At 49.8% G+C, this 22,113-nt stretch overlaps 1 protein-coding gene and 1 long non-coding RNA gene across 7 annotated transcripts in view; one reads left to right on the top strand and one right to left on the bottom strand.

Moving 5' to 3' along the window:
• The first annotated feature begins 78 nt into the window (after positions 1-78).
• Positions 79-21,432, top strand: LOC133250819 (uncharacterized). 2 transcript variants are annotated; one of them, XR_009737429.1, is made up of 5 exons: positions 79-262; positions 3,263-3,511; positions 8,732-8,802; positions 19,678-19,887; positions 20,953-21,432. It is a non-coding gene; the product is annotated as an uncharacterized LOC133250819 (long non-coding RNA). The 2 variants fall into 2 exon arrangements; XR_009737430.1 differs by lacking the exon at positions 19,678-19,887.
• The window catches only part of RFX2 (regulatory factor X2), a 92,868-nt gene continuing 87,806 nt past the window's right edge, over positions 17,052-22,113 (bottom strand). For all 5 annotated transcript variants that reach the window (XM_061422487.1, XM_061422490.1, XM_061422486.1 and 2 more), the window contains 3 exons: positions 20,274-20,427; positions 19,154-19,196; positions 17,052-18,697 (listed from right to left, as the gene is read on the bottom strand). In XM_061422487.1, the coding sequence (XP_061278471.1) occupies positions 18,600-18,697; positions 19,154-19,196; positions 20,274-20,427 (295 nt within the window). In that variant the 3' untranslated portion in view covers positions 17,052-18,599. The remainder of the gene's footprint in view (positions 18,698-19,153; positions 19,197-20,273; positions 20,428-22,113) is intronic.

The following is a 22,113-nucleotide window of genomic DNA, read 5'->3' as shown; positions in this document are numbered from 1 at the left end:
CAGGACAAGCTCGTAGCACGCGCCTGCGCATTAACCGCCCCCGCCTCCTTTTCCCGCCGACCGAGGGGGCGTGGGCAGGGCAGGGCAGGGCGCACGCGCAGTGAGCCTGGAGCGCGCGGCGGGCAACCCGGGATCCGAAGTTCTTTACAGCTGCCCGGCCGGAGTGGGTTTTCATGCCCCTGCTTTCCGATTGTTTTCCGGCCCTAACCCCGAGGCTGGAGCGTGGACAGCGGAGGGCGCCGCAACAAAGGCCATCTTCTAGGTAAATCCCTGGGTTGGGCCAGGGGGAGGCTTTTCATGTGCGCAGGTCCGGGCCTTGGAGGGGACCCTGGAGGGGGGTCTTGGGGCGCCCTATGTCACCTCAGGCCTCAGTTTTCCCTTCTAAGGAACCGTACGTCAGGCAAACTTTCTGAGGCCACGTGGAGAGGTGGGGGATGGTTGGGGGAAGTAGAGGTCAGAGGTTGGAGATCACTGGCCAAAGAGAAGGTTCATGGGGGTGGGGCGGGGAAAAGATGTTGATCGGGGGACTCAGCGCAGGAGACCTGCGTCATTGAACCATCAGAATGGGCGTTCCGGGACGAATGGCCCACGAGGCCCTGGACCTTACGGCGACTGCCTTCATAGATCACGTGGGCTGGCTATCGCCCACCGTCTGGAAGACAGTGAAACCTACACAGGCGAGAAAAGCAGGCACCGGGGCAACCAGCAAAAATTGAACTATAAGTACTGCCTTGGTGGTTGGGCATTTTCGGAGGTCGAGTGTGTGTGACCGAGATGTAAGCGAGTATGGAGTCCCAATCCTAAGTTTCCTTCTTCCCCCGAGGAAAACGGCGGTGAATGATAAGTTATGTCAGACTCTTTGCGACCCCATGGACTGTAGCCCACCAGGCTCCTCTGTCCTTGGGATTCTCCAAGGCAAGGATACTGGAGTGGGTTGCCATGCCCTCCTCCAGGGGATCTTCCCCACCTAGGGATCAAACCAGCATCTCTTAAGTCTCCTGCTTTGGCGGAGAGGTTCTTGACTACTAGGGCCACCTGAGAAACGACCTGAGATGGTCAAAGCTATTCTCAAGAGTGTGCAAGAAGCCTCCAGTGTGGGGGGCTTGAGCACACAGGGAAACTCAGGCATAGGGACCAGCTGAAAATGGGGAATAAATGTTCTAGGCATAGGGAACCAAAGAAAAGGGGAGATAAGGATTCTTCCTCTGACATCCCCCCTGCCCCATAGTCCACTGGGGAGGATGTTGAGATTTGGGGCAGGATAGTCCTCCTGCCCGGAAAAGGCAATGGCACCCCACTCCAGTACTCTTGCCTGGAAAATCCCATGGACGGAGGAGCCTGGTAGGCTGCAGTCCATTGGGTTGCTAAGAGTCAGGCACAACTGAGTGACTTCACTTTCACTTTTCACTTTTATGTATTGGAGAAGGAAATGGCAACCCACTCCAGTATTCTTACCTGGAGAATCCCAGGGACAGAGGAGCCTAGTGGGCTGCCATCTGTGGGGTCGCACAGAGTCGGACACGACTGAAGCGACTTAGCAGCAGCAGCAGCAGCAGTCCTCCTGCCAAGACTAGATGCTGAGTAAGGCTCTGATGAAAGACAGCACTGTTGCCTGCTTGTAGGAGACAGAGCGGTCTATGCTGAGCGGTTGAGTTGGAGGCTGATGTGATGCTTTACCTCTGTTTGATTGCTTAACTAGAATTTGTCCGGATAAAAATGAAGATTTTTACATGAGAGCTTTGCTCCAAAGAAATGGGACATTACTCCTCCCGGCTGCTCATGATTCTCAGGTGACTGAGAAATTTCCGGGAATGGTGGAGGCCGAGTCCTCATACCGTGCAGTGGTCCCCTAGGGAAACCCACTCATTAATTAAGACACTTGCTTGTCCAGGGGTCTCAAATAAGAATTGGCTGTTGATCGATCTGAGCACCCATGGTGGTCTTAGACTGCCGAAGGGAGTTACTGAGACACGTAGGAGGGCTGAAACGACTCTGGGGTGACTCCTGGAGGAGTTAAGCTCACATGCAGCACACTGGCCCACCACACAATTTCACTAGTAAATTTTACCCCTGACAAATTCAGCTTAAAATGGGAAATAAAATCCCTCAAACACAGAAACACGGGGCATCAGAAAACAGCCTCTAACACCAGCCTGGTTTATGCATGTACAAAACTTATTCTTGCAGGTAGCTAATTGGGATTAAAGGAAATTTTCTGTCCTAAAAATAGTCAAAATGGGCTCTTTTACTGCATAGGCAGTTGTTAAAGAAAGCTAGCTAGAGATAGTCTAGTAAATTGTAATCTGAGCTCTCTGTGTTTGTCTATAGGTATGTAATGTTATGCTTTACCTGTGGATGACGTTATCAAAATTATTTTGTAAATAAGCACTACTTAAGTGGCTTGAGACAATTAAGAGCTTATATAAATTCTCAAAATACAAAAGATAACTGGCCAGAATTTTAGATTCATGAAAACTAAAAAAACATTCAATATTAAGTTAATATCTGATGTTAAAGTGTTAATATAGACATGTCTTTAGACTTCCCTGGTGGCTCAGACGGTAAAGCATCTGCCTACAATGCAGGAAACCTGGTTCAGTCCCTGGGTTGGGAAGATCTCCTGGAGAAGGAAATGGCAACCCATTCCAGTATTCTTGCCTGGGAAATCCCATGGACAGAGGAGCCTGGTAGACTACAGTCCATGCGGTTGCAAAGAGTCGGACACGACTGCGCAACTTCACTTTCACTTTCACTTTAGAGCCATCAACATTAGGTATAATACTTTTATTGATTAAACAAATGCCAGAAAGTCTCCTGCTTCCAGACGAGGTAACTATAGCTTATGTAAATGGTCACCAGGAAGGGAATTCTATGGAAGCCACAGGGAACAGGCTCACAGATGAAGCCACTAAACGAGCCTCTCTAGGGGAGAAAATGAATCTATTGAACCTAATCTCAAACACCCAAACTGAAGACCAAAGATGGGTGTTACCTGATGGAAGGAAAATGATAAGTAAGCCCATGATGAGGGAATTAATGCCCACTGGGGCCCCCAGGCTATGTATGATACAATACTTAGAAACTATGGTTGCCTGAGAATCTACACCATTGCGAAACAGGTTTACAGAAGCTGCCATAGCCTGCCAGGAAATTAACAAGAGGGTGATTAGGAAAACACACTCCAGGAGGCAGACCTCCTGGGCTAAGACCAATTTCTAAGAAACTATATACTGACCATTTCCTCTACCTTATCATTCCCCAGATTAAAAGGACACCTTGCCCAGACTCTGCCTGTAGAATTCATCACTTCCAGCCGGGTGACTTGGGGTTAATCAAAACCTAGAAAGAAGACAAACTCCAACCAAGCTGGAAAGGCCCTTATCAAGTGCTTCTGACGACCGAGACAGCTGTGTGGACTGCTGAAAAAGGTTGTACTCATTATACACGAGTCAGGGGGCCAATAAAAGAGACCTCAAAGGGAAGGGAAAGGACCAATGAACAGCCTTTAAAGGTAACTTCAAGAAAACCTTGTTAAATCCCTCCCTCTGAATCCTCCCCTTCACAATAACCATTAACCATGTGGCCACACCTTTGGAAACCGGTATTGAAACCAACAGGTAAAAAGTCAGAATAGAAATTGACAAGGAACCCTTGATTATCCAATCAGGTTGGTTGTCAATATAACCAAAACCTTGTCACCTCAGACTATTAAGTTTTGATGCCTGCCAAATTTTACCTTGCGGAACCTTAGAAAATCAGAGACAGTTGTCACAGGAGGATAAGTATCTTTGCCCTGAACCAGATTTGGTTTATATTAAAGCAAGCCTCTGCCCCAGTTGGGATGATGTACGATGGCCCACCCCGTTTCAGGACTGGATGGTAAACATAGGGTGGGTGACTCCTAGTTGAAGGCCTTTGAAAGACAAAATATACCTAAGGGCATTCCACCAGAAGCTTGTCAAAATCTAAAATGCAACCCTATCCTCTTGACTGTTAACAACCCAGCTACCCTAGATTAAGAGCCAAAAGTAGCATCTCAGGTATATGGGTTAGGGACAGATGTCACTGGCAAAGACCCCCTAGGGTGATTTGTTCTTAACTTTATTGAAAATAAAAACCAGTGTATCGGAGACTGTCCTGATCCCAAGCTCCGAAAACCATGTTAGTTCTATTAATGATCCCAAAAGAATAGAAATAATTGAGGTACAAAGATCTAAGACAGACTTTAGAAACTGACACAGGGTATGGAGATACAAATGCCTGGGTCGAATGGGTCAAATTTACAGTGTAAGGTCATCATAAGAGTGATGTGATGCATGTGTGGCCGGACGCCCCAGGCACAGGTGGGGAACCAGTTCCCCCCCAGATGGGACACTGATCTGGGAGGAGTGCATATGTTGGCCCTTAACCAGGACAAAGATGCGTGGGGAAAAGACCTGCAAGAATCTGTCGTGACTCTTTCCCGAACTGCAAAGGTCGGACCCAGAGCTGTCCCCTCTTTCTCCATAGGGAATATGAAACAATGCAGGAGATGCAAGAGACTCGGGTTCAATCCCTGGGTGGGGAAGATCTCTGGAGAAGGAAATGGCAACCCACTCCAGTATTCTTCCCAGGAAAGTCCCATGCACAGAGGAGCCTGGCAGACTACGGTCCATGGGGTCGCAGAGAGTCAGACATGACTGAGCACAGCGAGTACTCTTGCCTCTCTAGGCAGGGGGCAGAGTTCAGTAGATCCATGGGGGAACTTTCGACCTGCACCAGCATCTTGATCGTTACCGATGAGCCAGACAACAGTAACTACTCAGCCCTCCGTAGACCCGGGCTGATGTCTGGTGGTTTTGTGGGAAAAGGAACCTCCTAGACTGACTGCCGTCAAGTTGGACAGGGGCTTGTGCCTTCATTCAGTTGGCCATTCCCTTCACCCTGGCATTCCACAAGGTACCCGAAAAGCCCCCCAGCCACCGAAGTCCGAGAACAGCAGTGGGCTCCTTTGACATATATATGTGTGTGTGTGTGTGTATATATATATATAGATTCAATAGGATTCCCTAGGGGAGTTCTTAATGAATTCAAGGCCTGAAACCAAATAGCTACAGGGTTTGAGTCAGTACTTTTTAGGTGGTCCACAGTTAATAAAAAAAAAAGAAATATAGATCGCATTAATTTACATATATTATAACCAACAGATTTATCAGATATACCAGAGATGGCCTCCAAGGAGTAGCTAGCCAATTGGATGCCCCCAGTCAGATGGCTTGGGAAGTAAGATCGCACTGGACATGATAACTAGAGGAGAAAGGGGGTGTTCGTGTTATGCTGGGTGGGAAATGCTGTACTTTTATTCCCAACAGTACAGCTCCTGATGGAACCATCACAAAGGCCTTACAAGGACTAACGACCTTAACCAATGAGCTGGCAGAAAATGCTGGAATTGATGACCCATTCACAGATTGCTTAAAAGGATGGTTTGGAAAATGGAAAGATATGGTTGCCTCAGTTCTCACCCCTCTCATAACAGTTCAGTTGCTCAGTCGTATCAGACTCTTTGCGACTCCATGAACTGCAGCACGCCAGGCCTCCCTGTCCATCACCAACTCCCGGAGTCCACCCAAACCCACGTCCATCGAGTCAGTGATGCCATCCAACCGTCTCATCCTCTGTTGTCCCCTTCTCCTCCTGCCCTCAGTCTTTCCCAGCATCAGGGTCTTTTCTAATGAGTCAGCTCTTCGCCTCAGGTGGGCAAAGTATTGGAGTTTCAGCTTCAACATCAGTCCTACCAATGAACACCCAGGACTGATCTCCTTTAGAATGGACTGGTTGGATCTCCTTGCAGTCCAAGGGACTCTCAAGAGTTTTCTCCAACACCACAGTTCAAAAGCATCAACGCTTTGGCACTGAGCTTTCTTCACAGTCCAACTCTCATATCCACACATGACCACTGGAAAAACCATAGCCTTGACTAGACGGACCTTTGTTAGCAAAGTAATATCTCTGCTTTTGAATATGCTGTCTAGGTTGGTCATAACTTTCCTTCTAAGGAGTAAGTGTCTTTTAATTTCATGGCTGCAGTCACCATCTGAGGTGATTATGGAGCTCAGAAAAATAAAGTCAGCCACTGTTTCCACTGTTTCCCCATCTATCTGCCATGAAGTGATGGGACCAGATGCCATGATCTTAGTTTTCTGAATGTTGAGCTTTAAGCCAACTTTTTCACTCTCCTCTTTCACTTTCATCAAGAGGCTCTTTAGTTCTTCACTTTTTGCCATAAGGGTGGTGTCATCTGCCTATCTAAGGTTATTGATATTTCTCCCGGCAATCTTCATTCCAGCTTGTGCTTCCTCCAGCCCAACATTTCTCATGATGTACTCTGCATAGAAGTTAAATAAGCAGGGTGACAATATACAGCCTTGATGTACTCCTTTTCCTATTTGGAACCAGTCTGTTGTTCCATGTCCAGTTCTAACTTGCTTCCTGACCTGCATTTAGGTTTCTCAAGAGGCAGGTCAGGTGGTCCGGTATTCCATCTCTTGAAGAATTTTCCACAGTTTATTGTGATCCACATAGTCAAAGGCTTTGGCATAGTCAATAAAGCAGAAATAGATGTTTTTCTGGAACTCTCTTGCTTTTTCGATGATCCAGCAGATTTTGGCAATTTGATCTCTGGTTCCTCTGCCTTTTCTAAAACCAGCTTGAACATCTGGAAGTTCATGGTTCACATATTGCTGAAGCCTGGCTTGGAAAATTTTGAGCATTACTTTTCTAGTGTGTGAGATGAGTGCAATTGTGTGGTAGTTTGAGCATTCTTTGGCATTGCCTTTCTTTGGGATTGGAATGAAAATGGACCTTTTCCAGTCCTGTGGCCTCTACTGAGTTTTCCAAATTTACTAGCATATTGAGTGCAGCACTTTCACAGCATCATCTTTCAGGATTTGAAATAGCTTGACTGGAATTCCATCACCTCCACTAGCTTTGTCCATAGTGATGCTTTCTAAGGCCCACTTGACTTCACATTCCAAGATGTCTGGCTCTAGGTCAGTGATCACACCATTGTGATTATCTGGGTCGTGAAGATCTTTTTCGTACAGTTCTTCTTTGTATTCTTGCCACCTCTTCTTAATATCTTCTGCTTCTGTTAGGTCCATACCATTTCTGTCCTTTATTGAACCCACCTTTGCATGAAATGTTCCCTTGGTATCTCTGATTGTCTTGAAGAGTTCTCTAGTCTTTCCCATTCTGTTGTTTTCTTCTATTTCTTTGCATTGATTGCTGAGGAAGGCTTTCTTATCTCTCCTTGCTATTCTTTGGAACTCTGCATTCAAATGGGTATATCTTTCCTTTTCTCCTTTGCATTTCACTTCCCTTCTTTTGACAGCTATTTGTAAGGCCTCCTCAGACAGCCATTTTGCTTTTTTGCCTTTCTTTTTCTTGGGAATGGTCTCGATTCCTGTCTCCTGTACAATGTGATGAACCTCCATCCATAGTTCATCAGGCACTCTGTCTATCAGATCTAGTCCCTTAAATCTATTTCTCACTTCCACTGTATAGTCATAAGGGATTTGATTTAGGTCATATCTAAATGGTCTAGTGGTTTTCTCCACTTTCTTCAATTTCAGTCTGTATTTGGCAATAAGGAGTTCATGACCACAGTCAGCTCCCGGTCTTGTTTTTGCTGACTGTATAGAGCTTCTCCATCGGGAATTTGTAAGAAATAAAAAAGTGGTCCATTTCCAAAGGTAGCTAGCTCTGAGTGGAAAACTACCAGCAGCCAAGCTTGCCTAACAGTTTGCTGATGTAACAACCACAAAGTTCACACACCTGGAAAGTCCCTAAGCAAGCGGGATGTTGTGAGAGATAAACTAAAATCTTGGTTGAGAAATAACACTTAGTTTGGGAAGGGAGAAGGAAGGATACTGTATAACCAAACCTTCAGGATGATCGTACACCCCATAGTACCCAGCTGATGAGAAATCGAGGGAGGGACTTGCATGCTACCAAGTAAAGTGCTTGCTGCAACTGTCCCGGCTGTGCCTGCCCACCAGACACCCGGTCTCGCAAGACCGTCATCAGAAGTCTCCCTTTCACCATGCTCCGTGTCTCGGGGCCCCTTCCTTGGTTTTGGACCTGTGGGCATATTCTCACGCTTTGGAGCTCACCAAACTCTCTGAGCCTTAGGATGTGTGCACTGGCTGATCCCTACGCTTGGACCTTTGTGCCCCCGGTCTTCGGTTTGGGTCCCAGCTCCACTCCTGCTCCAGTACGAGCTGGACAAGGAGGTCCTGTAGCCTTTGGGCCACATCTTTCTTTCTTCAAGCTACGGGTGGCTGTTACATTTTTAATTGTTGGAATGAAACCAAAAGAATCATTATCTGTCATAACATGTGAAAATCATGTGAAATTTAAATCTCAGTGCCCATAGATTTACTTGAAAACAGCCATAGTCGTTGACATAATGTCTGTGGCCGTTTTCAAGCTGCAGCCACAGAGCTGAGTTCTTTTAACAGACTGTCTGCCCCAAAAATCTTCAAATATTTACTTGTTGGGTCTCGATAGAAGTTTTGTTGTTGTTCGGTTGCCAAGTCTTGTCTGACTGACTCTGCTAACCCATGGACTCCGGCAGGCCAGGCTTCCCTGTCCTTTGCTATCTCCCAGGGTTTGCTCAAACTCGTGTCCACTGAGTCGGGGATGCCATCCAACCATCTCATCCTCTGCCACCCTCTTCTCCTGCCCTCAGGGTCTTTTCCAATGAGCTGGCTCTTCACATCAGATGGCCAAAGTATTGGAGCTTCAGCTTCAGTCCTTCCAGTGAGTATTCAGGGCTCATTTCCTTTAGGATTGACTGGTTTGCAGTATTTATATGGTGGTTCTATACATTTCTGTACAACCAGTGGGGTGTGGTGAATGTTCAACAGCTGCTGCTTTGGGAGAAGCAGAGAAGCGTGCGTTTCTGTCTATAATTATACATGTGCCTGTGTATATATAGTTTCTTTTAAATTTTACCATTTTCCCATACTTAAATTTCGAAGACAATAAAACAATAAAAGGGACCCTGCCTTGTAGTGCTGATTTCCTTGATATAAATACTTCATATGGCCAGTCTCAGGCTACCAGTGTGAATATCACTAATCAGAGTTGAGCAGAGGTGTGCAGTAGCATACTAGATTTTTCTCTCTTTCTCTCTGGAGCCTGCTACTTTCTTGCTGTGGCCTCCAAACCAGCAGCATTAGCATCACCAGGGAATTTGTTGAAAATACAGATTCCCAGGTTCCAACCTAGATCTGAATCAGAATCTGCATTTTAGCCAAGATACTTGCTACCTTGGATTTTGACTCCAGGCTGCAGGCACAGGCCACAGAGATTGGCTAGAAATTCTTCAGGTATAGCTAGAATGTCAGTGCTGGAAAGGACACTGCAGTGAAGTGAAGTCGCTCAGTCATGTCTGACTCTTTGCGACCCCATGGACTCTAGCCTACCAGGCTCCTTCGTCCATGGGATTTTCCAGGCAAGAGTTCTGGAGTGGGTTGCCATTTCATTCTCCAGGGGATCTTCCCAACCCAGGGATCGGACCCAGGTCTCCTGCAGGCAGACGCTTTACCATCTGAGCCACCAGGGAAGCTGGAAAGGACACCAGGGGTCGTCGGGTCTGTCTAGTCTGCAATACATAGACTTAGTTTTCTTATGTCTTATCAGTATCACTATGTTTGGGATTCCCTAGTGACTCAGTGACCCACTCCAGTGCTCCTGCCTGGAGAATCCCAGGGACAGGGGAGCCTGGTGGGCTGCCGTCTGTGGGGTCGCACAGAGTCGGACACGACTTAAGTGAGTTAGCAGCAGGGGCAGCAGCAGTGACTCAGTGGTAAAGAATCCGCCTGATAATGCAGGAGATGCGGGTTTAATCCCTGTGTCGGGAAGAACCACTGGAGGAGGAAATGGCAACCCACTCCAGTATCCTTGCCTGGGAAATCCCATGGACAGAGGAGCCTGGCGAGCTACAGTCCGTGGAGTTACAAGAGTTAGGCACGACTTAGCAACTAAAGAACAACAATCACTATATTCATTACATTTTGTTATCTGTAACTTCTCTTGGGTAAGTATTCTTGGCTGTTGCCATGTCTCTGAACCCTCTGACCCTTAGTGAACTTAATACTTTATGTGCCTTTTATTAGTTGAAGTTGACATTAAATAGATACAGTATATCACCACTTCAGATAGAAAACCACTGAGCCATAGCTGTAAAAAGAAACATGAAAACAAAACAATGTTTTGTAATTCTGAGTGGATATTGTTGCCTGCCAAGGTGTTGAGCCCCAAGCCTGCTTTTCTTTTTTTTTTTTAATGTAAAGAGATTAGCAAACTCTTAGAGGGCTATTAAAGGCATATTATCACTCAACTGAAACTTCTTGACACAGTGAGAAGGAATGAAAGAACTGAACTGAGGTAACTAATCCATGAGATTCTGTGTCATTTAATGCACTGTCTGCATGCCTCCAAAAGTCAGTTTCATGGACCACATCCATCCCATACTTTGGGAGACTCCCAGCAACATGTCATCACTGGCTAAATATAATCCAGTTGTGGTTTCTCAAGGGACGCTAAACCCATCAGCCTGACGTTCGTGCATGCTCAGTTGTCTGGCTCTTTACGACCCCATAGACTGCAGCCCGCCAGGCTGCTCAGTCCATGGAATTCACCAGACAAGAATACTGGAGTGGGTTGTCATGCCCTCCTCCAGGGGATCTCCCTGACCCAGGGATTGAACCTGTGTTTCCTTCATTGGCAGGTAGCGAGCGTCCTTACTGAGCTACCAGGGAAGCCCCATCAGCCTGATGAGCCAACTAAATTTCCCTTGGTTTCACAGTTTTCATCCTGGTGGCCATGGCTGCCTTTGTCATGTCCCTTAGACCTTCCTGTGCTTTCTTTATCTGGTCTCTTACACGTTCACTTAGTCAACATTTATTTATGCAATAAATATTTGTTGATCGCCTACTCTGATGGTTTTAAAACATGGCCCCAAATTCTCTGATCTTCCCATCAAAAGGTCAGGTCTCAAATGCCACCTGATACCACTTAACATGTGGAATCTAAAATATGACACAGGAACTTATCTCACGAGACAGAAACAGACACAGAACAGGCTTGTGGTTGCCAAGGGGGATGGAGGTGGGGGAGGGATGGACTGGGAGTTTGGAGTTCACAGATGCAAACTTATATACAGAATGGATAAACAACAAGGCCCTATTGTACAGCACAGAGCTATATTCAATGTCCCGTGGGAAACGATATGGAAAAGAATATGTAGGACTGAGTCACTGTTGTATAGCAGAAATTAGCAACATTGTAAATCAACTATTCTCCAATTTGAAAAAAGATGAGGGCTCCATTTTCCATGAATGGGGGCAGGCTGGTTATGCGTCACATGTCCATTTATAGAAGTGGAAGTGATATCATGTGACTCACAAGGCTGAGGATACAACTTCGGCCTGCTTTCTGGAAGCCTTTAGCTGTCCTGTAAGCAGTCCACCTGCCTTGAGGCTGCCATGCTATAAAGGCGCTGAAGTGAGACCAAAAGTCAGGGACTTCCTGGTCATCCAGTGGCCAAGACTCTGTGCTCCCAATGCAGGGGGCCTGGTTCAATCCCTGGTCAGGGAACTAGATCCCACATGCTGCAGCTAAGACCTGCCGTAGCCAAACACTTTTAAAAAGAGACCAAAAGGCAAAGCCCTGAGAGACACCTGCCCAGCCTGGCCCTTTCCATTCTTCACCTCCATGAAAGATAAATGATGCTTCCTGTAATAAACCAAACCACTAAGTTTAGGATCTGTTACACGGCAGCATATATTCACTGCACCCACTACGTCTCAGATACCATTCTACACTTGGGGGCCCAGGAACAAGACAGACCTTGCCGTCACGGAGCTTCGCATTCTTCTGTGGGGGGACTGACAGTAGACGAGGAAGTGAAATAATTTGAGATAGTGACCCAGTCAGTGTTACAGAAAAAATAATGAAGCATCAGGTGACAGAGAGGGTACTTTAGATCGGCTGTTCAGGGACTTCCCTGGTGGCCCAGTGGTTAAGAATCCACCTTCCAATGCAGGAGTCGTGGGGTTGGGGAACTAAGATCCCATGTGTTGCAGGGCAACTAAGATCTGACACTGCCAAAAATAAATATGAAAAAAAAAAACGTCGTTCACAGGAGTCCCCTCTGGACATCTGAGGAGGTGACTTCTAGCGGGAGACCTGCAGGAGAAGCACCCTAGACAGTAGTGAGGGCAACGGTCCTGAGGCAGAAACCAGTTTGGTGAAGAGCGAGGAGCTCAGTTTGGCTGGGGCTGAGTGAGCAAGGAGCCCCACAGGGCCTGGAAAGCTATAGAGTTCTTGGAGGGGTTTGTGATTTTTCTCCAAGGGTCAGAAGTGGGAAATGGAGGGACCCCAATGGTTTCCTTTAAGCTGCTGACCAGCCTCTCTGCTGCCTTTTTCCTCCCCCGACCCCGGGTCAGGGCTGAAGCCCTGAGGACCAAGAACTTCCTTCTCTACAGCCAAGTTGGAAAATGGCTTCCGTAGTTGGACCCCAGGAAAAGGGCCTTCACAGCTGTAATTTAGTTATCACCTACCCATTGTGGGCAGGGAGCCGGCGTGGGAAGTAGCTGCTCTGTGCCCAGGCCCACATGGAGGGTGAGGACCCAGAGGTTAATCAGCTGGAGTTCCTGGCCTCCTCTGCTCAGCACCTCTTCTCCCACTGTAGTTCACCGGGTCAAGTTCTTGCCAGCAAGGTGTGGCCGACACGGAAGCCGAGGGGGACCCTGATCCAATCTGGGTGCATCGGCTTCCCTCCCATGTTTTGCAGCAGCTAAATGTGGTATGGATCTAGGAGGAAATACTGATCTTAAAGCTTCCCAAGTGGCTCAGTGGTAAACAATCTGCCTGCCATTGCAGGAGTCGCAGGAGAGTCAAGTTCGATCCCTGGGGGGGTTGGAAATGGCAACCCACTCCAGTTTTCTTGCTTGGATAATCCCATGGACAGAGGAGCCTGGCAGGTTACAGTGCATGAGGTTGCAAAGAGTCAGACATGACTGAGCATGCATGCACTGATCTTACTCTCTTTGTAATTTAAAAGATTTTTTTTTTGAAGGTCACTCTGTGCGGTATGCAAGATCTTAGTTCCCTGACGAGGGATTGAACCTGTGCCCCCTGCATTGAGAGTGTGGAGTCTTAATCACTAGACCACCAGGGAAGTCCCTGTAATTAAAAGGATTTAACCTTCAGTTAAAAATAAATTCAGGCTTACCCTAACCCTAAAAAAAAAAAAAAAAAATTCAGACTTACAAAGAAGTTGAAAAAACTACCAAGAAATTCCATGTGGGCTTCATCCAGCTTCCCCAAATATTCCTTAAACAGCACAACACTCAAAACCAGGATATTCACACTGATCAATACGTGATCAGTACACTAGTGATTGCAAACCTATTCAGGTCTCATCTGCTGACTGCCAGTGTTTTGTTCCTATCCCAGGATCCAGTCCAGGATTCCTCGTTTAATTTTTATTTTCTATCTTTTGGCTTTGCATGGCACGTGGGATCTTAGTTCCCAGACCAGGGGATGGAACCTGTGCCCCCTGCAATGGAAATGCAGTGTCTTAACCACTGGACTGCTAGGGAAGACCCCCTTGTTGCATTTAGATGTCATTTCTCCTTGGGTTTCCTTTAGTCTGGATTAATTCCTCTGTCTTATTTTTCCTTCACCATGACCCTAGTGAGGAATTGTTATTGTTTAGTTGTTAAGTTATGTTCGACTCTTTTGGGACCCCATGGACTGTAGCCCACCAAGCTCCTCTGTCGACGGGATCTCCCAGTCAAGAATACTGAAGTGGGTTGACATTTCCATCTCCAGGGATCTCCCCGGACCAGGGATTGAACCTGCGCTGCGTACATTGTAGGCAGATTCTTTACCACTGAGCCACCAGGGAAGCCCCTAGTCAGGAATACTCCCAGCTATTTTGTAGAATACTCCTTCATTTTGGGCTTGTTGGATGTTTCCTCCTGATTAAATTAAGGTGATGATTTCTGGGTGGGAATAACACAATAACAGATCAGGAAGGCACCTGGTGGCAATTTGTATCATTACTAATGACAACTCAGATCACTTGGTCAGGTTACTGTTTTTCTCTTTGTATTAACAGTTACTGAGTATCTTGTAGGGAGATAAATAAACAGGAAATATTTGAGGAAAAGGAGGAGAGATGGGATGTGGAAGAGAGACAGCTAGCTCTGGTCTTTCCAGGCATGACTGCAATTTCAGTGTAAACAAAACAGCCTCCCCTGTAGGCAAAATCGGAGTTGGCCGTTTTCCCCAGTGTAAAGGAAGAGGCAGTGTCACAAACTGACCACAGGGGGGCGGCAGAGGATTGGGATGAAATAAAAACCGCTGCTGCTGCTGCTAAGTCGCTTCAGTGGTGTCGGACTCTGCGACCCCATAGACGGCAGCCCACCAGGCTCCCCCGTCCCTGGGATTCTCCAGGCAAGAACACTGGAGTGGGTTGCCACTTCCTTCTCCAGTGCATAAAAGTGAAAAGTGGGCTCCAGGTAAAAAGCAGTTGAGCTCCTTCAAAGTGAATAAATCTGTGGAGACTCAAAGGCTCTGTACTAGTTGAGGTCGGGCATCTTCTTGGAACCAGATGAAGTAGGCGCTGGCTGCTCAGATTGCACTCACAGCATTAGGGGTGTGCCATGTCTAAAACGGGCTCTTGGGTTGTGGTGAATTTGGAGACTGGGATTGACACTACACACTACTGATACCATGTATAAAATAGGTAACTAGTGAGAATCTACAGCACAGGGGACTCTAGTTAATGCTCTGTGTGACCTAAATGGGAAGGAAATCAAAAAAAGAAAGGGTATATGTATAGCTGATTCACTTTAGTGTACAGTAGAAACGAATGCAACATTGTAAAGCAACTATCAGTCAGTTCAGTCTCTCAGTCGTGTCCGACTCTGTGACCCCATGGACTGCAGCACACCAGGCTTCCCTGTCCATCACCTGGAGCTTGCTCAAACTCACGTCCATCGAGTTAGTGGTAGTCCAATAAAAATTAAAACGGGGGCTCTCGGGCAGTGGGGTGGAGATTTGGGCAGGAGGTCTGGATTTTCAGATGCGGAGCAAGTCAGCAGCATGTGGACAAGGTCACAGAGGGTGTGGAAGGAGCAGGACCCAGGTATGGGGAGTGGGGATAGAGGGACAGCCAGAGAAGCGGGAGGAAAACTGGTGCAGGGGGTGCCTCTCCCAGCCAGGGAGAATCTCTCAGCACTCTTGCAGCTTCACACTCGTGTGTGCGTGTGTCATATGCATGTGCACCCCCTACTCTGCTTCAGAGTTCTTGCTACCAGAGAGTTCTTAGAAGCGGGAACATCAGAGGGTCCCCCTGCAACCCTCAGTGGTTTACTGAACTCTGACTGGAGGGTTCCCTGGGATCCTGGGAACCCAGGCTCCTCTGCCTCACTGCTTTGCCACCCTTATCGTATGATGTCCACCTCGAGGTCCAGTGTGGCTGCTGGGGCTCCAGCCATCCTGCCTGCTGTCCAGCCAGTAACTTTCGATTTTCCCATGGGTATGACGGTGGATGGGAGTGGTTAATACCTACCTTGGAAGATGGTTAAAAAGAAGGGACCAGAGCATCTATAGAGAAACCACTGTGATTGGTCAGGACCTCCTGAGGCTCTTGGTAGGACTAGGTCCCTCTTATGCACTACCCAGTGGGCCATCAAGGGACTCGATGACCCAGGAGCCTTCAGTGGGCTCCCCTCCTTATCTCTCTTCTCTGGCTCCTGGGGCAGGAATCATGTGGGCATCACCTGTGCTCATGAGCCTCACCAGCCACCCAGGCCCTAAGGTGCCCTCCCCTACCAGGGACCCTATTGCCTGGCTCTGGCTGGGATCTCTGAGGGGGAAGGTTGGGGGTGTGGCTCCTGCTCTGTGCAAGGGTTGATGCTGCTCAGGGGCCATGGGCTGAAATCCTGAACCACAATAGGGTGGGGACACCTCTGCGCTCCGCTGGGTTTTCAGAGCCTGGCAGGGCATTGCATAGAGTTGGGGCCTGGCCACTGGCTGAGGTGGAGGCTGCGTGCTTGGTTCCTGGGAGCTCCTCCCCAGGACTGGCCACAGTATTTGTGAGGCCCAGTGTGAAATGAAAGCACTGGCCCTTTGGTGGAAAATTCTTAGGAATTTCAAGATGGGGACCACAGAGGCATTAAGCCAAACGCAGGCCCTGGGGTTCCCAGCTCGGGATAATTTTCATGTCGCCTGGAGTCGCCCAGGCTGCCACTCAGGACAAAGGGGCCTGGGCTGGGGCCGAGGCTGAGCAACTCTGGTGGCGTGCGGGGCACCTGCCTCGTTCCCTAGAAGCAGCTTTTACGGGCAACTGAGAACTGCGTCCAGGTTTCTAGAACATCCTCCTGCCCCTGGGCCCTTCCTGGTTCCTGAGTGCATTGCTCTTCTCTGCAGGATTTCTCCAAAGTCCCACAATCCCCTGTGTTGGGTGCCCCCATGCCCACCCCCACCCCCTGCAGAGAGGGTGGTGGCAACAGTTATGGATGCCCAGCCCTCCACCTTAATGCCACAAGCTGGGCTCTCTGGGGCTGGGGCCTGGTGATTCTGGAAGAGACTCAGGCATTGATCCTTAGGGGTTTCTGAGGTCTGCCCCACACCCCCCACCCCCACTTTACCAGATACCAGATCAATGGGTTGTGTTAGCGGCTGGAGCTGGGTTTATCCTGCACCTCTGAATGACTCTAGTCTGGACACACCATGTTGCCCATCCTGGGCTGAGCTGCTTTGTTGTCCTCTTGGCCTGAGGAAACTGCGCCCCTTCTGGAACATTCCCCAGGGAGCTGGAGGAAAGCGGCATTTCCTTCCTCCCCCTTCCCAGGTTCACGGAGCCTGGGCTGCCCCGCTGTCCCAGGACTAGGGCCCTGTGGGAAGGGGTGGAAGGGGAGCTGTATCTTCCAGGGCCACTGGGGGGCGGGGCAGGGGTGGGAGTGTGGGCCATGACCCTCAATGGGTACATTCAGTGGGTTTATTGCAACGAAAAACAAGAATGGGCTCGAAAGTCTGGTGTCTTTATGTCGTTTATATTCCTCCTCATGGAATCCGGCAAAGGACTAGACAGGGCGTAAGGCAGAAACTTGGAGGAAGAGGCAGGCATGACCGTCCAGGAACCATGAACTTGACCATCTCTCAGCAAAGCAGACGTATCTTTAAAGACATTCTTTTTGTCTGAGTTAATCTGAGCCTGCAGTCTTGAGAGGAGATGCACTCGGTGATCACCACGACAGGCCGCTGGTTCCTTAGAATGAGATTTCTCATCTTTCCCCTCAGCTCCCTGCCCAGTGCATTCGAGGACACGGATGCACAGCGCTGCTTGTCGAGAAGCAGGGTTTGCAAGGCCACGTGAGTTTCCATTAGTACCTTCTGCACGCATGAGAAAACACCGTTGGGGACCGGATATACTGCCATATACACATTCATAAGGAACGTTCTAATAACAATTAGAGCACAAAACTATCAGTATGAACATATTTTCAAAAAGAGAAACGAAGCCGGGCCTTCCTAGACCAGAGGCTTGTCGTCTTCTCTGCAGCTGCTGTGGGGTCAGCCCTCTGGGCCAGGCCCATTGGTGCAACAGGTTAAATTATGAGGCACGCAGACATGAGCGTGTAGAGTTCAGGGCTGGGCCGGGCCTTGGGGTTCATTTGTCCCCAGAGAAGAGTTTAGACTCTGACAGTTCAAGATGGGACCTGCTGGAGTCATAGCACTCAGGGATCGCTACTTCAAAGGCAGGCAATCTGGAAGATTCTGTGAAGCAGGGCTTAGCCACAGCTGTTCATGCACAGGCTTGGCTGGAGGGCTGCCCTCTGAAGGCGCTGAGGGGACACTGATCTCCCGAACTCCTTGGAACAAACTCATTCCAGACCTCACTGTTGAGCTTGATGTTGACTGTGAACTTGGGCAGAATCCCAATCCTTCCAGTTGCAGATCAAGCTTCTGGGTTTGACGTAAAGGTCCCACTGGGTCTTGGCACCAGAGAGCCTGTTTTGGTGACTGATTCTTGAGCCACGGGCTGTGGGCTTAGCCCTGTCCAGGGATCATTTGGCAGCTGCTTCTGAACCCTTTGGCATCTAGAGACCAGGCTCTCGGGGACCAGCTGGGCAGGAGGCCACGAGGCAAGGATCAAGACGGCCCCTGCCCTCTGCAGGGCACGAGGGGGGCTGCGGGACACCCTCTTCCTCCCCGGGGCCACTGGAGTTCCCAGCTGGGAGGGGAGGCAGCGACTGGCCACCACCACCCAGCCCCTTCCAGCTCTGAGCCGGGGTGTGTGCCGAAGAGGGAGGAGATTCAGGAGGAGGAGAAAGTGAGGTGGGTGCCCCAGTGTGCAGCTCAGTCCCTGGGCACCTGGCACGCAACTCCTCCAGGGTCACAGCAGTTTTTCTCTTGAGGAAGAGGGTGTCTTTTATGGGCACCCTGACCCAGGGCCCCTGGACTCGGAGTAAAGGTCACTTGTCTAAGAGGCACTATTGTGGTGGAGCTCAGGCCTGGAGCTGGGGGCCCAGCTAGACGCCCTGCAGGGGGTGGTTGGGGTCGCTGCGTTCCCGCTTCACCAGGGGCTCGCCCCGTCCTCGGGTCTCCGAGTGGGCCTCGCTGATGTCATCTGTGGGGTCGGGTGGGGTGGGGGGCATGAACAGGCCAAGTGAGGGCCCTGCCTTGGCTCGGGTCTGGGCTGACTGGGGGTCTTCCTCCCTGCGACCACCCTCGGACCAGTGCCCATGCGCCTGGTCATGCGCCTGGTAGGGTCCCCTTTGGGCACTGGGCCTCCCATCGCCGTGGGGCAAGGAATGGGCCCTGGGGGTGCTCACTGCCCCACCTGCCCCACTCCCTCTCCAGACATGGAGGGAGGAGGCAGTGAGCCGCCCCAGTCCCGTCCATGGCCCTGCTCCTCCGGGCCTCGTGTAGACAGCCGGGGGAGCAGGACAGTGATCTAGGAGGAGGGGAAGGGGCTTCTGCTCTGAGCCCCGGTGGACATGCAGGCTGCTGCCCAGCCCCGCCTTAGGGGCTGCCCCCACCTCCACTGTGCCCAGCACGGGAGGGAGCGCCCAGACACACCCACCTTTGTCCAGCAGTGTCAGCGACAGGGAGGCCAGATCGTTGAACTGAAAGAGAGAGGCTCAGAGTGAGGGGCTCCACAGGGCGGTCCCGGGGAAGGTGAGCCGTGTCCACAGTGGAAACTGGTTTTGGCTTTGTAAGTGGGGGGGCTTATGCCCTGAGAAACAGCCCTGAAGCTTCAGGGGCCTGGGCTGTCCCCTCTGACACTCTCTAGACCCTGCCTGGGAGTGGCTGGAGGGTAGAGGGGGTGCCGACTGCCCAGGCCAGCAAGGGCACAGAGGCTGTGACCTCTGAGTGCTCAGGGAAGGAACGGCCACTTTTTCTCACTGCTTATCATATACTAACATCTCTGTGCACTAAAATCACCTTGTTTCTTCCTCAAAACAAACCCATCATGACCCAGAAATACACTCCCAGGTATGTAACCCAAAGAATTCAAGCAGATGTTCAAACAAAACATGTACAGGAATGCTCACAGCAGCATGACCCATACCAGCCAGAAGTTGAAAACAGCCCCTCTACCAACAGGTGATGGGTCTGCCAAGTGGTAAATAGCCAGGCAACCAGAGAGTGCTCTGCCATAAGAGCACATAAGAAGGAGGGAAGCCCTGACTCTCCACATGGATGGACCCTGGGAAAACAATGCTTGGGAAGAGTGGCAGACACAGAAGGACACACAGGCTGAGACTCCGTGGCAGAAATGTCCTGAACAGGCAGATCCACGGGGACAGAGAGGGGGTGAGTGGTTGCCAGGGACTGGAGGAAGGGGTACATGGGGGACTGCCAGTGGGAATGGGGTTTCTCTTGGGGTGGTGGAATGTTCTAGAACAAGATAGGTGGGGGTTTCACAACGTTGTGAATGTACTAAATGCCATTTGATTGTTTACTGTGAGATGACTGAAAAGGTAAATGATACGTTCTGTGTATTCTACCACCAGGAGGCAGGAAATCCTGCCCGGGGTCTCATAAGGAGGTGACAGGAGCCAGGGTCTGCCTGTGCCAGTCTGACTGGGGCAGGCGAGCTCTCTCCCAGCCGCTGACCCCCACACCCGAGCCCCTCGATGTGTCCTCTTGGACCCCGAGGCCTGCCCGCCTGTCCCAGGGTTGGGGTGGGGAGCGCTCACCTCTCCCATCACAGCAATGGGCGTCTCCCCAGTGGCCTCGGCGACCCGGTGCTCCACCAGGTAGAACATGTACTCGTCGTAGAGCAGCCGGATGAGGTGGAAGGAGCCGAAGCTGGCGGCGCTGCGCAGAGTCAGGTCTCGGATCACCATGGAGCTGGAGAGGCAGACATGGGCTGGCACCTCCATGGAGGCTCCCCTCCAGCCCCAAGCTGGCCCGCAGGGCGCCAGCCAGCCGCCTGGACCACCCCACCTCCCCTGCCCTGCCCATGTCCCCAGTCAGTGGCCTTAGGCGTCTAAAAACAAGGCTCAAGTTAAGGGTGCCTTCGCTGCTTTCATCCAAAAGCAGGGGCTGGCAAACTGTGGCCGGTCCAGACTGGATCCAGCCTGTCACCTGGTCTGGGATGGCCCGCGTGCCAAGAACAGTTTTCACAGTTTTGAATGGTTGGGGGGAAAAGTGTCAAAAAAAATTCTAATTGGTACAGTAATGCAAATTAACTAAACTTCAAAATAAATACATAAATAAAAGGATTCTATTTCACGGCACGTAAGTACCTGAATTCACATTTCAGTGTCCATAAGTAAAGTTTTATTAGTCATGTCTGTTGTTGATGTGTTGTTGTGTGCCATCTGCCTGGAAAACTCTGTTGCTCAAAGAGCTCTCCTATCTCATTCTTTACAGAGAAACCTAAAGGGATAATGTGGTGCCCAACCACACAGTCTGGACTACACACACATCTGCCAGTGGCCCCCAACACCCAGATGCGCCATCTCAGAACCCAGCTACCCTTGGTGATGTCTAACTGCTGTGACAGCGAGAAAAGAAGCAGGAAGGGACAAGACGGGAGGGGACCCACAACGTGAATACCACCCGTGACAGTACTGGAACTCAGGGGGCGTCACCCTGGGGTCCAAGCATCCACAACCCGATCAGATCAGTCAGTGCGTGCCAGCCGCAGCCATCAAATCCTCTCCTTTGGTGTGAACACCTCTCCCCTTGCTCCCGGCTGGGGAGGCCCCTCACCACCTTGGCTTTGGTGCTGCTTGGTTCAAAGCGATGTTTGCTCAGAGAATCTTTTGAAAAGTTAACAAGCCTCAGTTTGTCTTTTAACAGGTTGAAACTGTTGTTACTTGCGAGTCAGTAAAGACAACTGACAACAAATCAGTTTACTTAATTCTTTTTGCATCTTCTGGGGCCAGTGTGTAGACAGACACACTCTGAAGGCAGGTAGGTTCAGCAGTGGAAACGGAGAGCTGGCTCCAGCTGGCTGTGGCTCCAAGATGCCCTAGGAGGCACTGGGTGGTGAGTGCCTGCGTTCAGAGGAGCACATTATTTTTTAGAAATTTATTATTATTTTTGGCTATGCTAGGTCTCCGTTGCTACTCATGGGCTTTCTCTAGTTGGCAGCAAGCAGGGATTACTCTCTGCTTGTGGTGCGCAGGCTTCTCACTGCGGTGGCTTCTCATGTTGCAGACCATGGGCTCTAGGCACGTGGCCTTCAGTGGTTGTGGCGCACAGGCTTAGTTGCTCCGAGGCATGTGGAATCTTCCCAGACCAGGGATCGGACTAGTGTCCCCTGCATTGGCAGGCAGATTGTTAACCACTGGATCACCAGGGAGGTCCCAAATGAGCACTGTAGGAAGCAAAGGTTGCTTGAAGAACTTTCACGAATGCAAAGGCTGTGTAACTGAGCCACACTCCCGATCAGGCTCACAGTCCCTTTCTTGTTCATTCATTTGTTCATTCAACATTCAGATGCTGAGGATGCAGGAGTGAACAAGAACAACATCTTGGCTCTTGAGGGGACACTCCCAATCATCGGGGAGACAGGCAACAGACATC

The sequence above is a fragment of the Bos javanicus genome, chromosome 7 (assembly GCF_032452875.1).
Source record: "Bos javanicus breed banteng chromosome 7, ARS-OSU_banteng_1.0, whole genome shotgun sequence".
NCBI lineage: Eukaryota > Metazoa > Chordata > Mammalia > Artiodactyla > Bovidae > Bos > Bos javanicus.
This window is presented reverse-complemented; position numbering and strand designations above follow the sequence as displayed.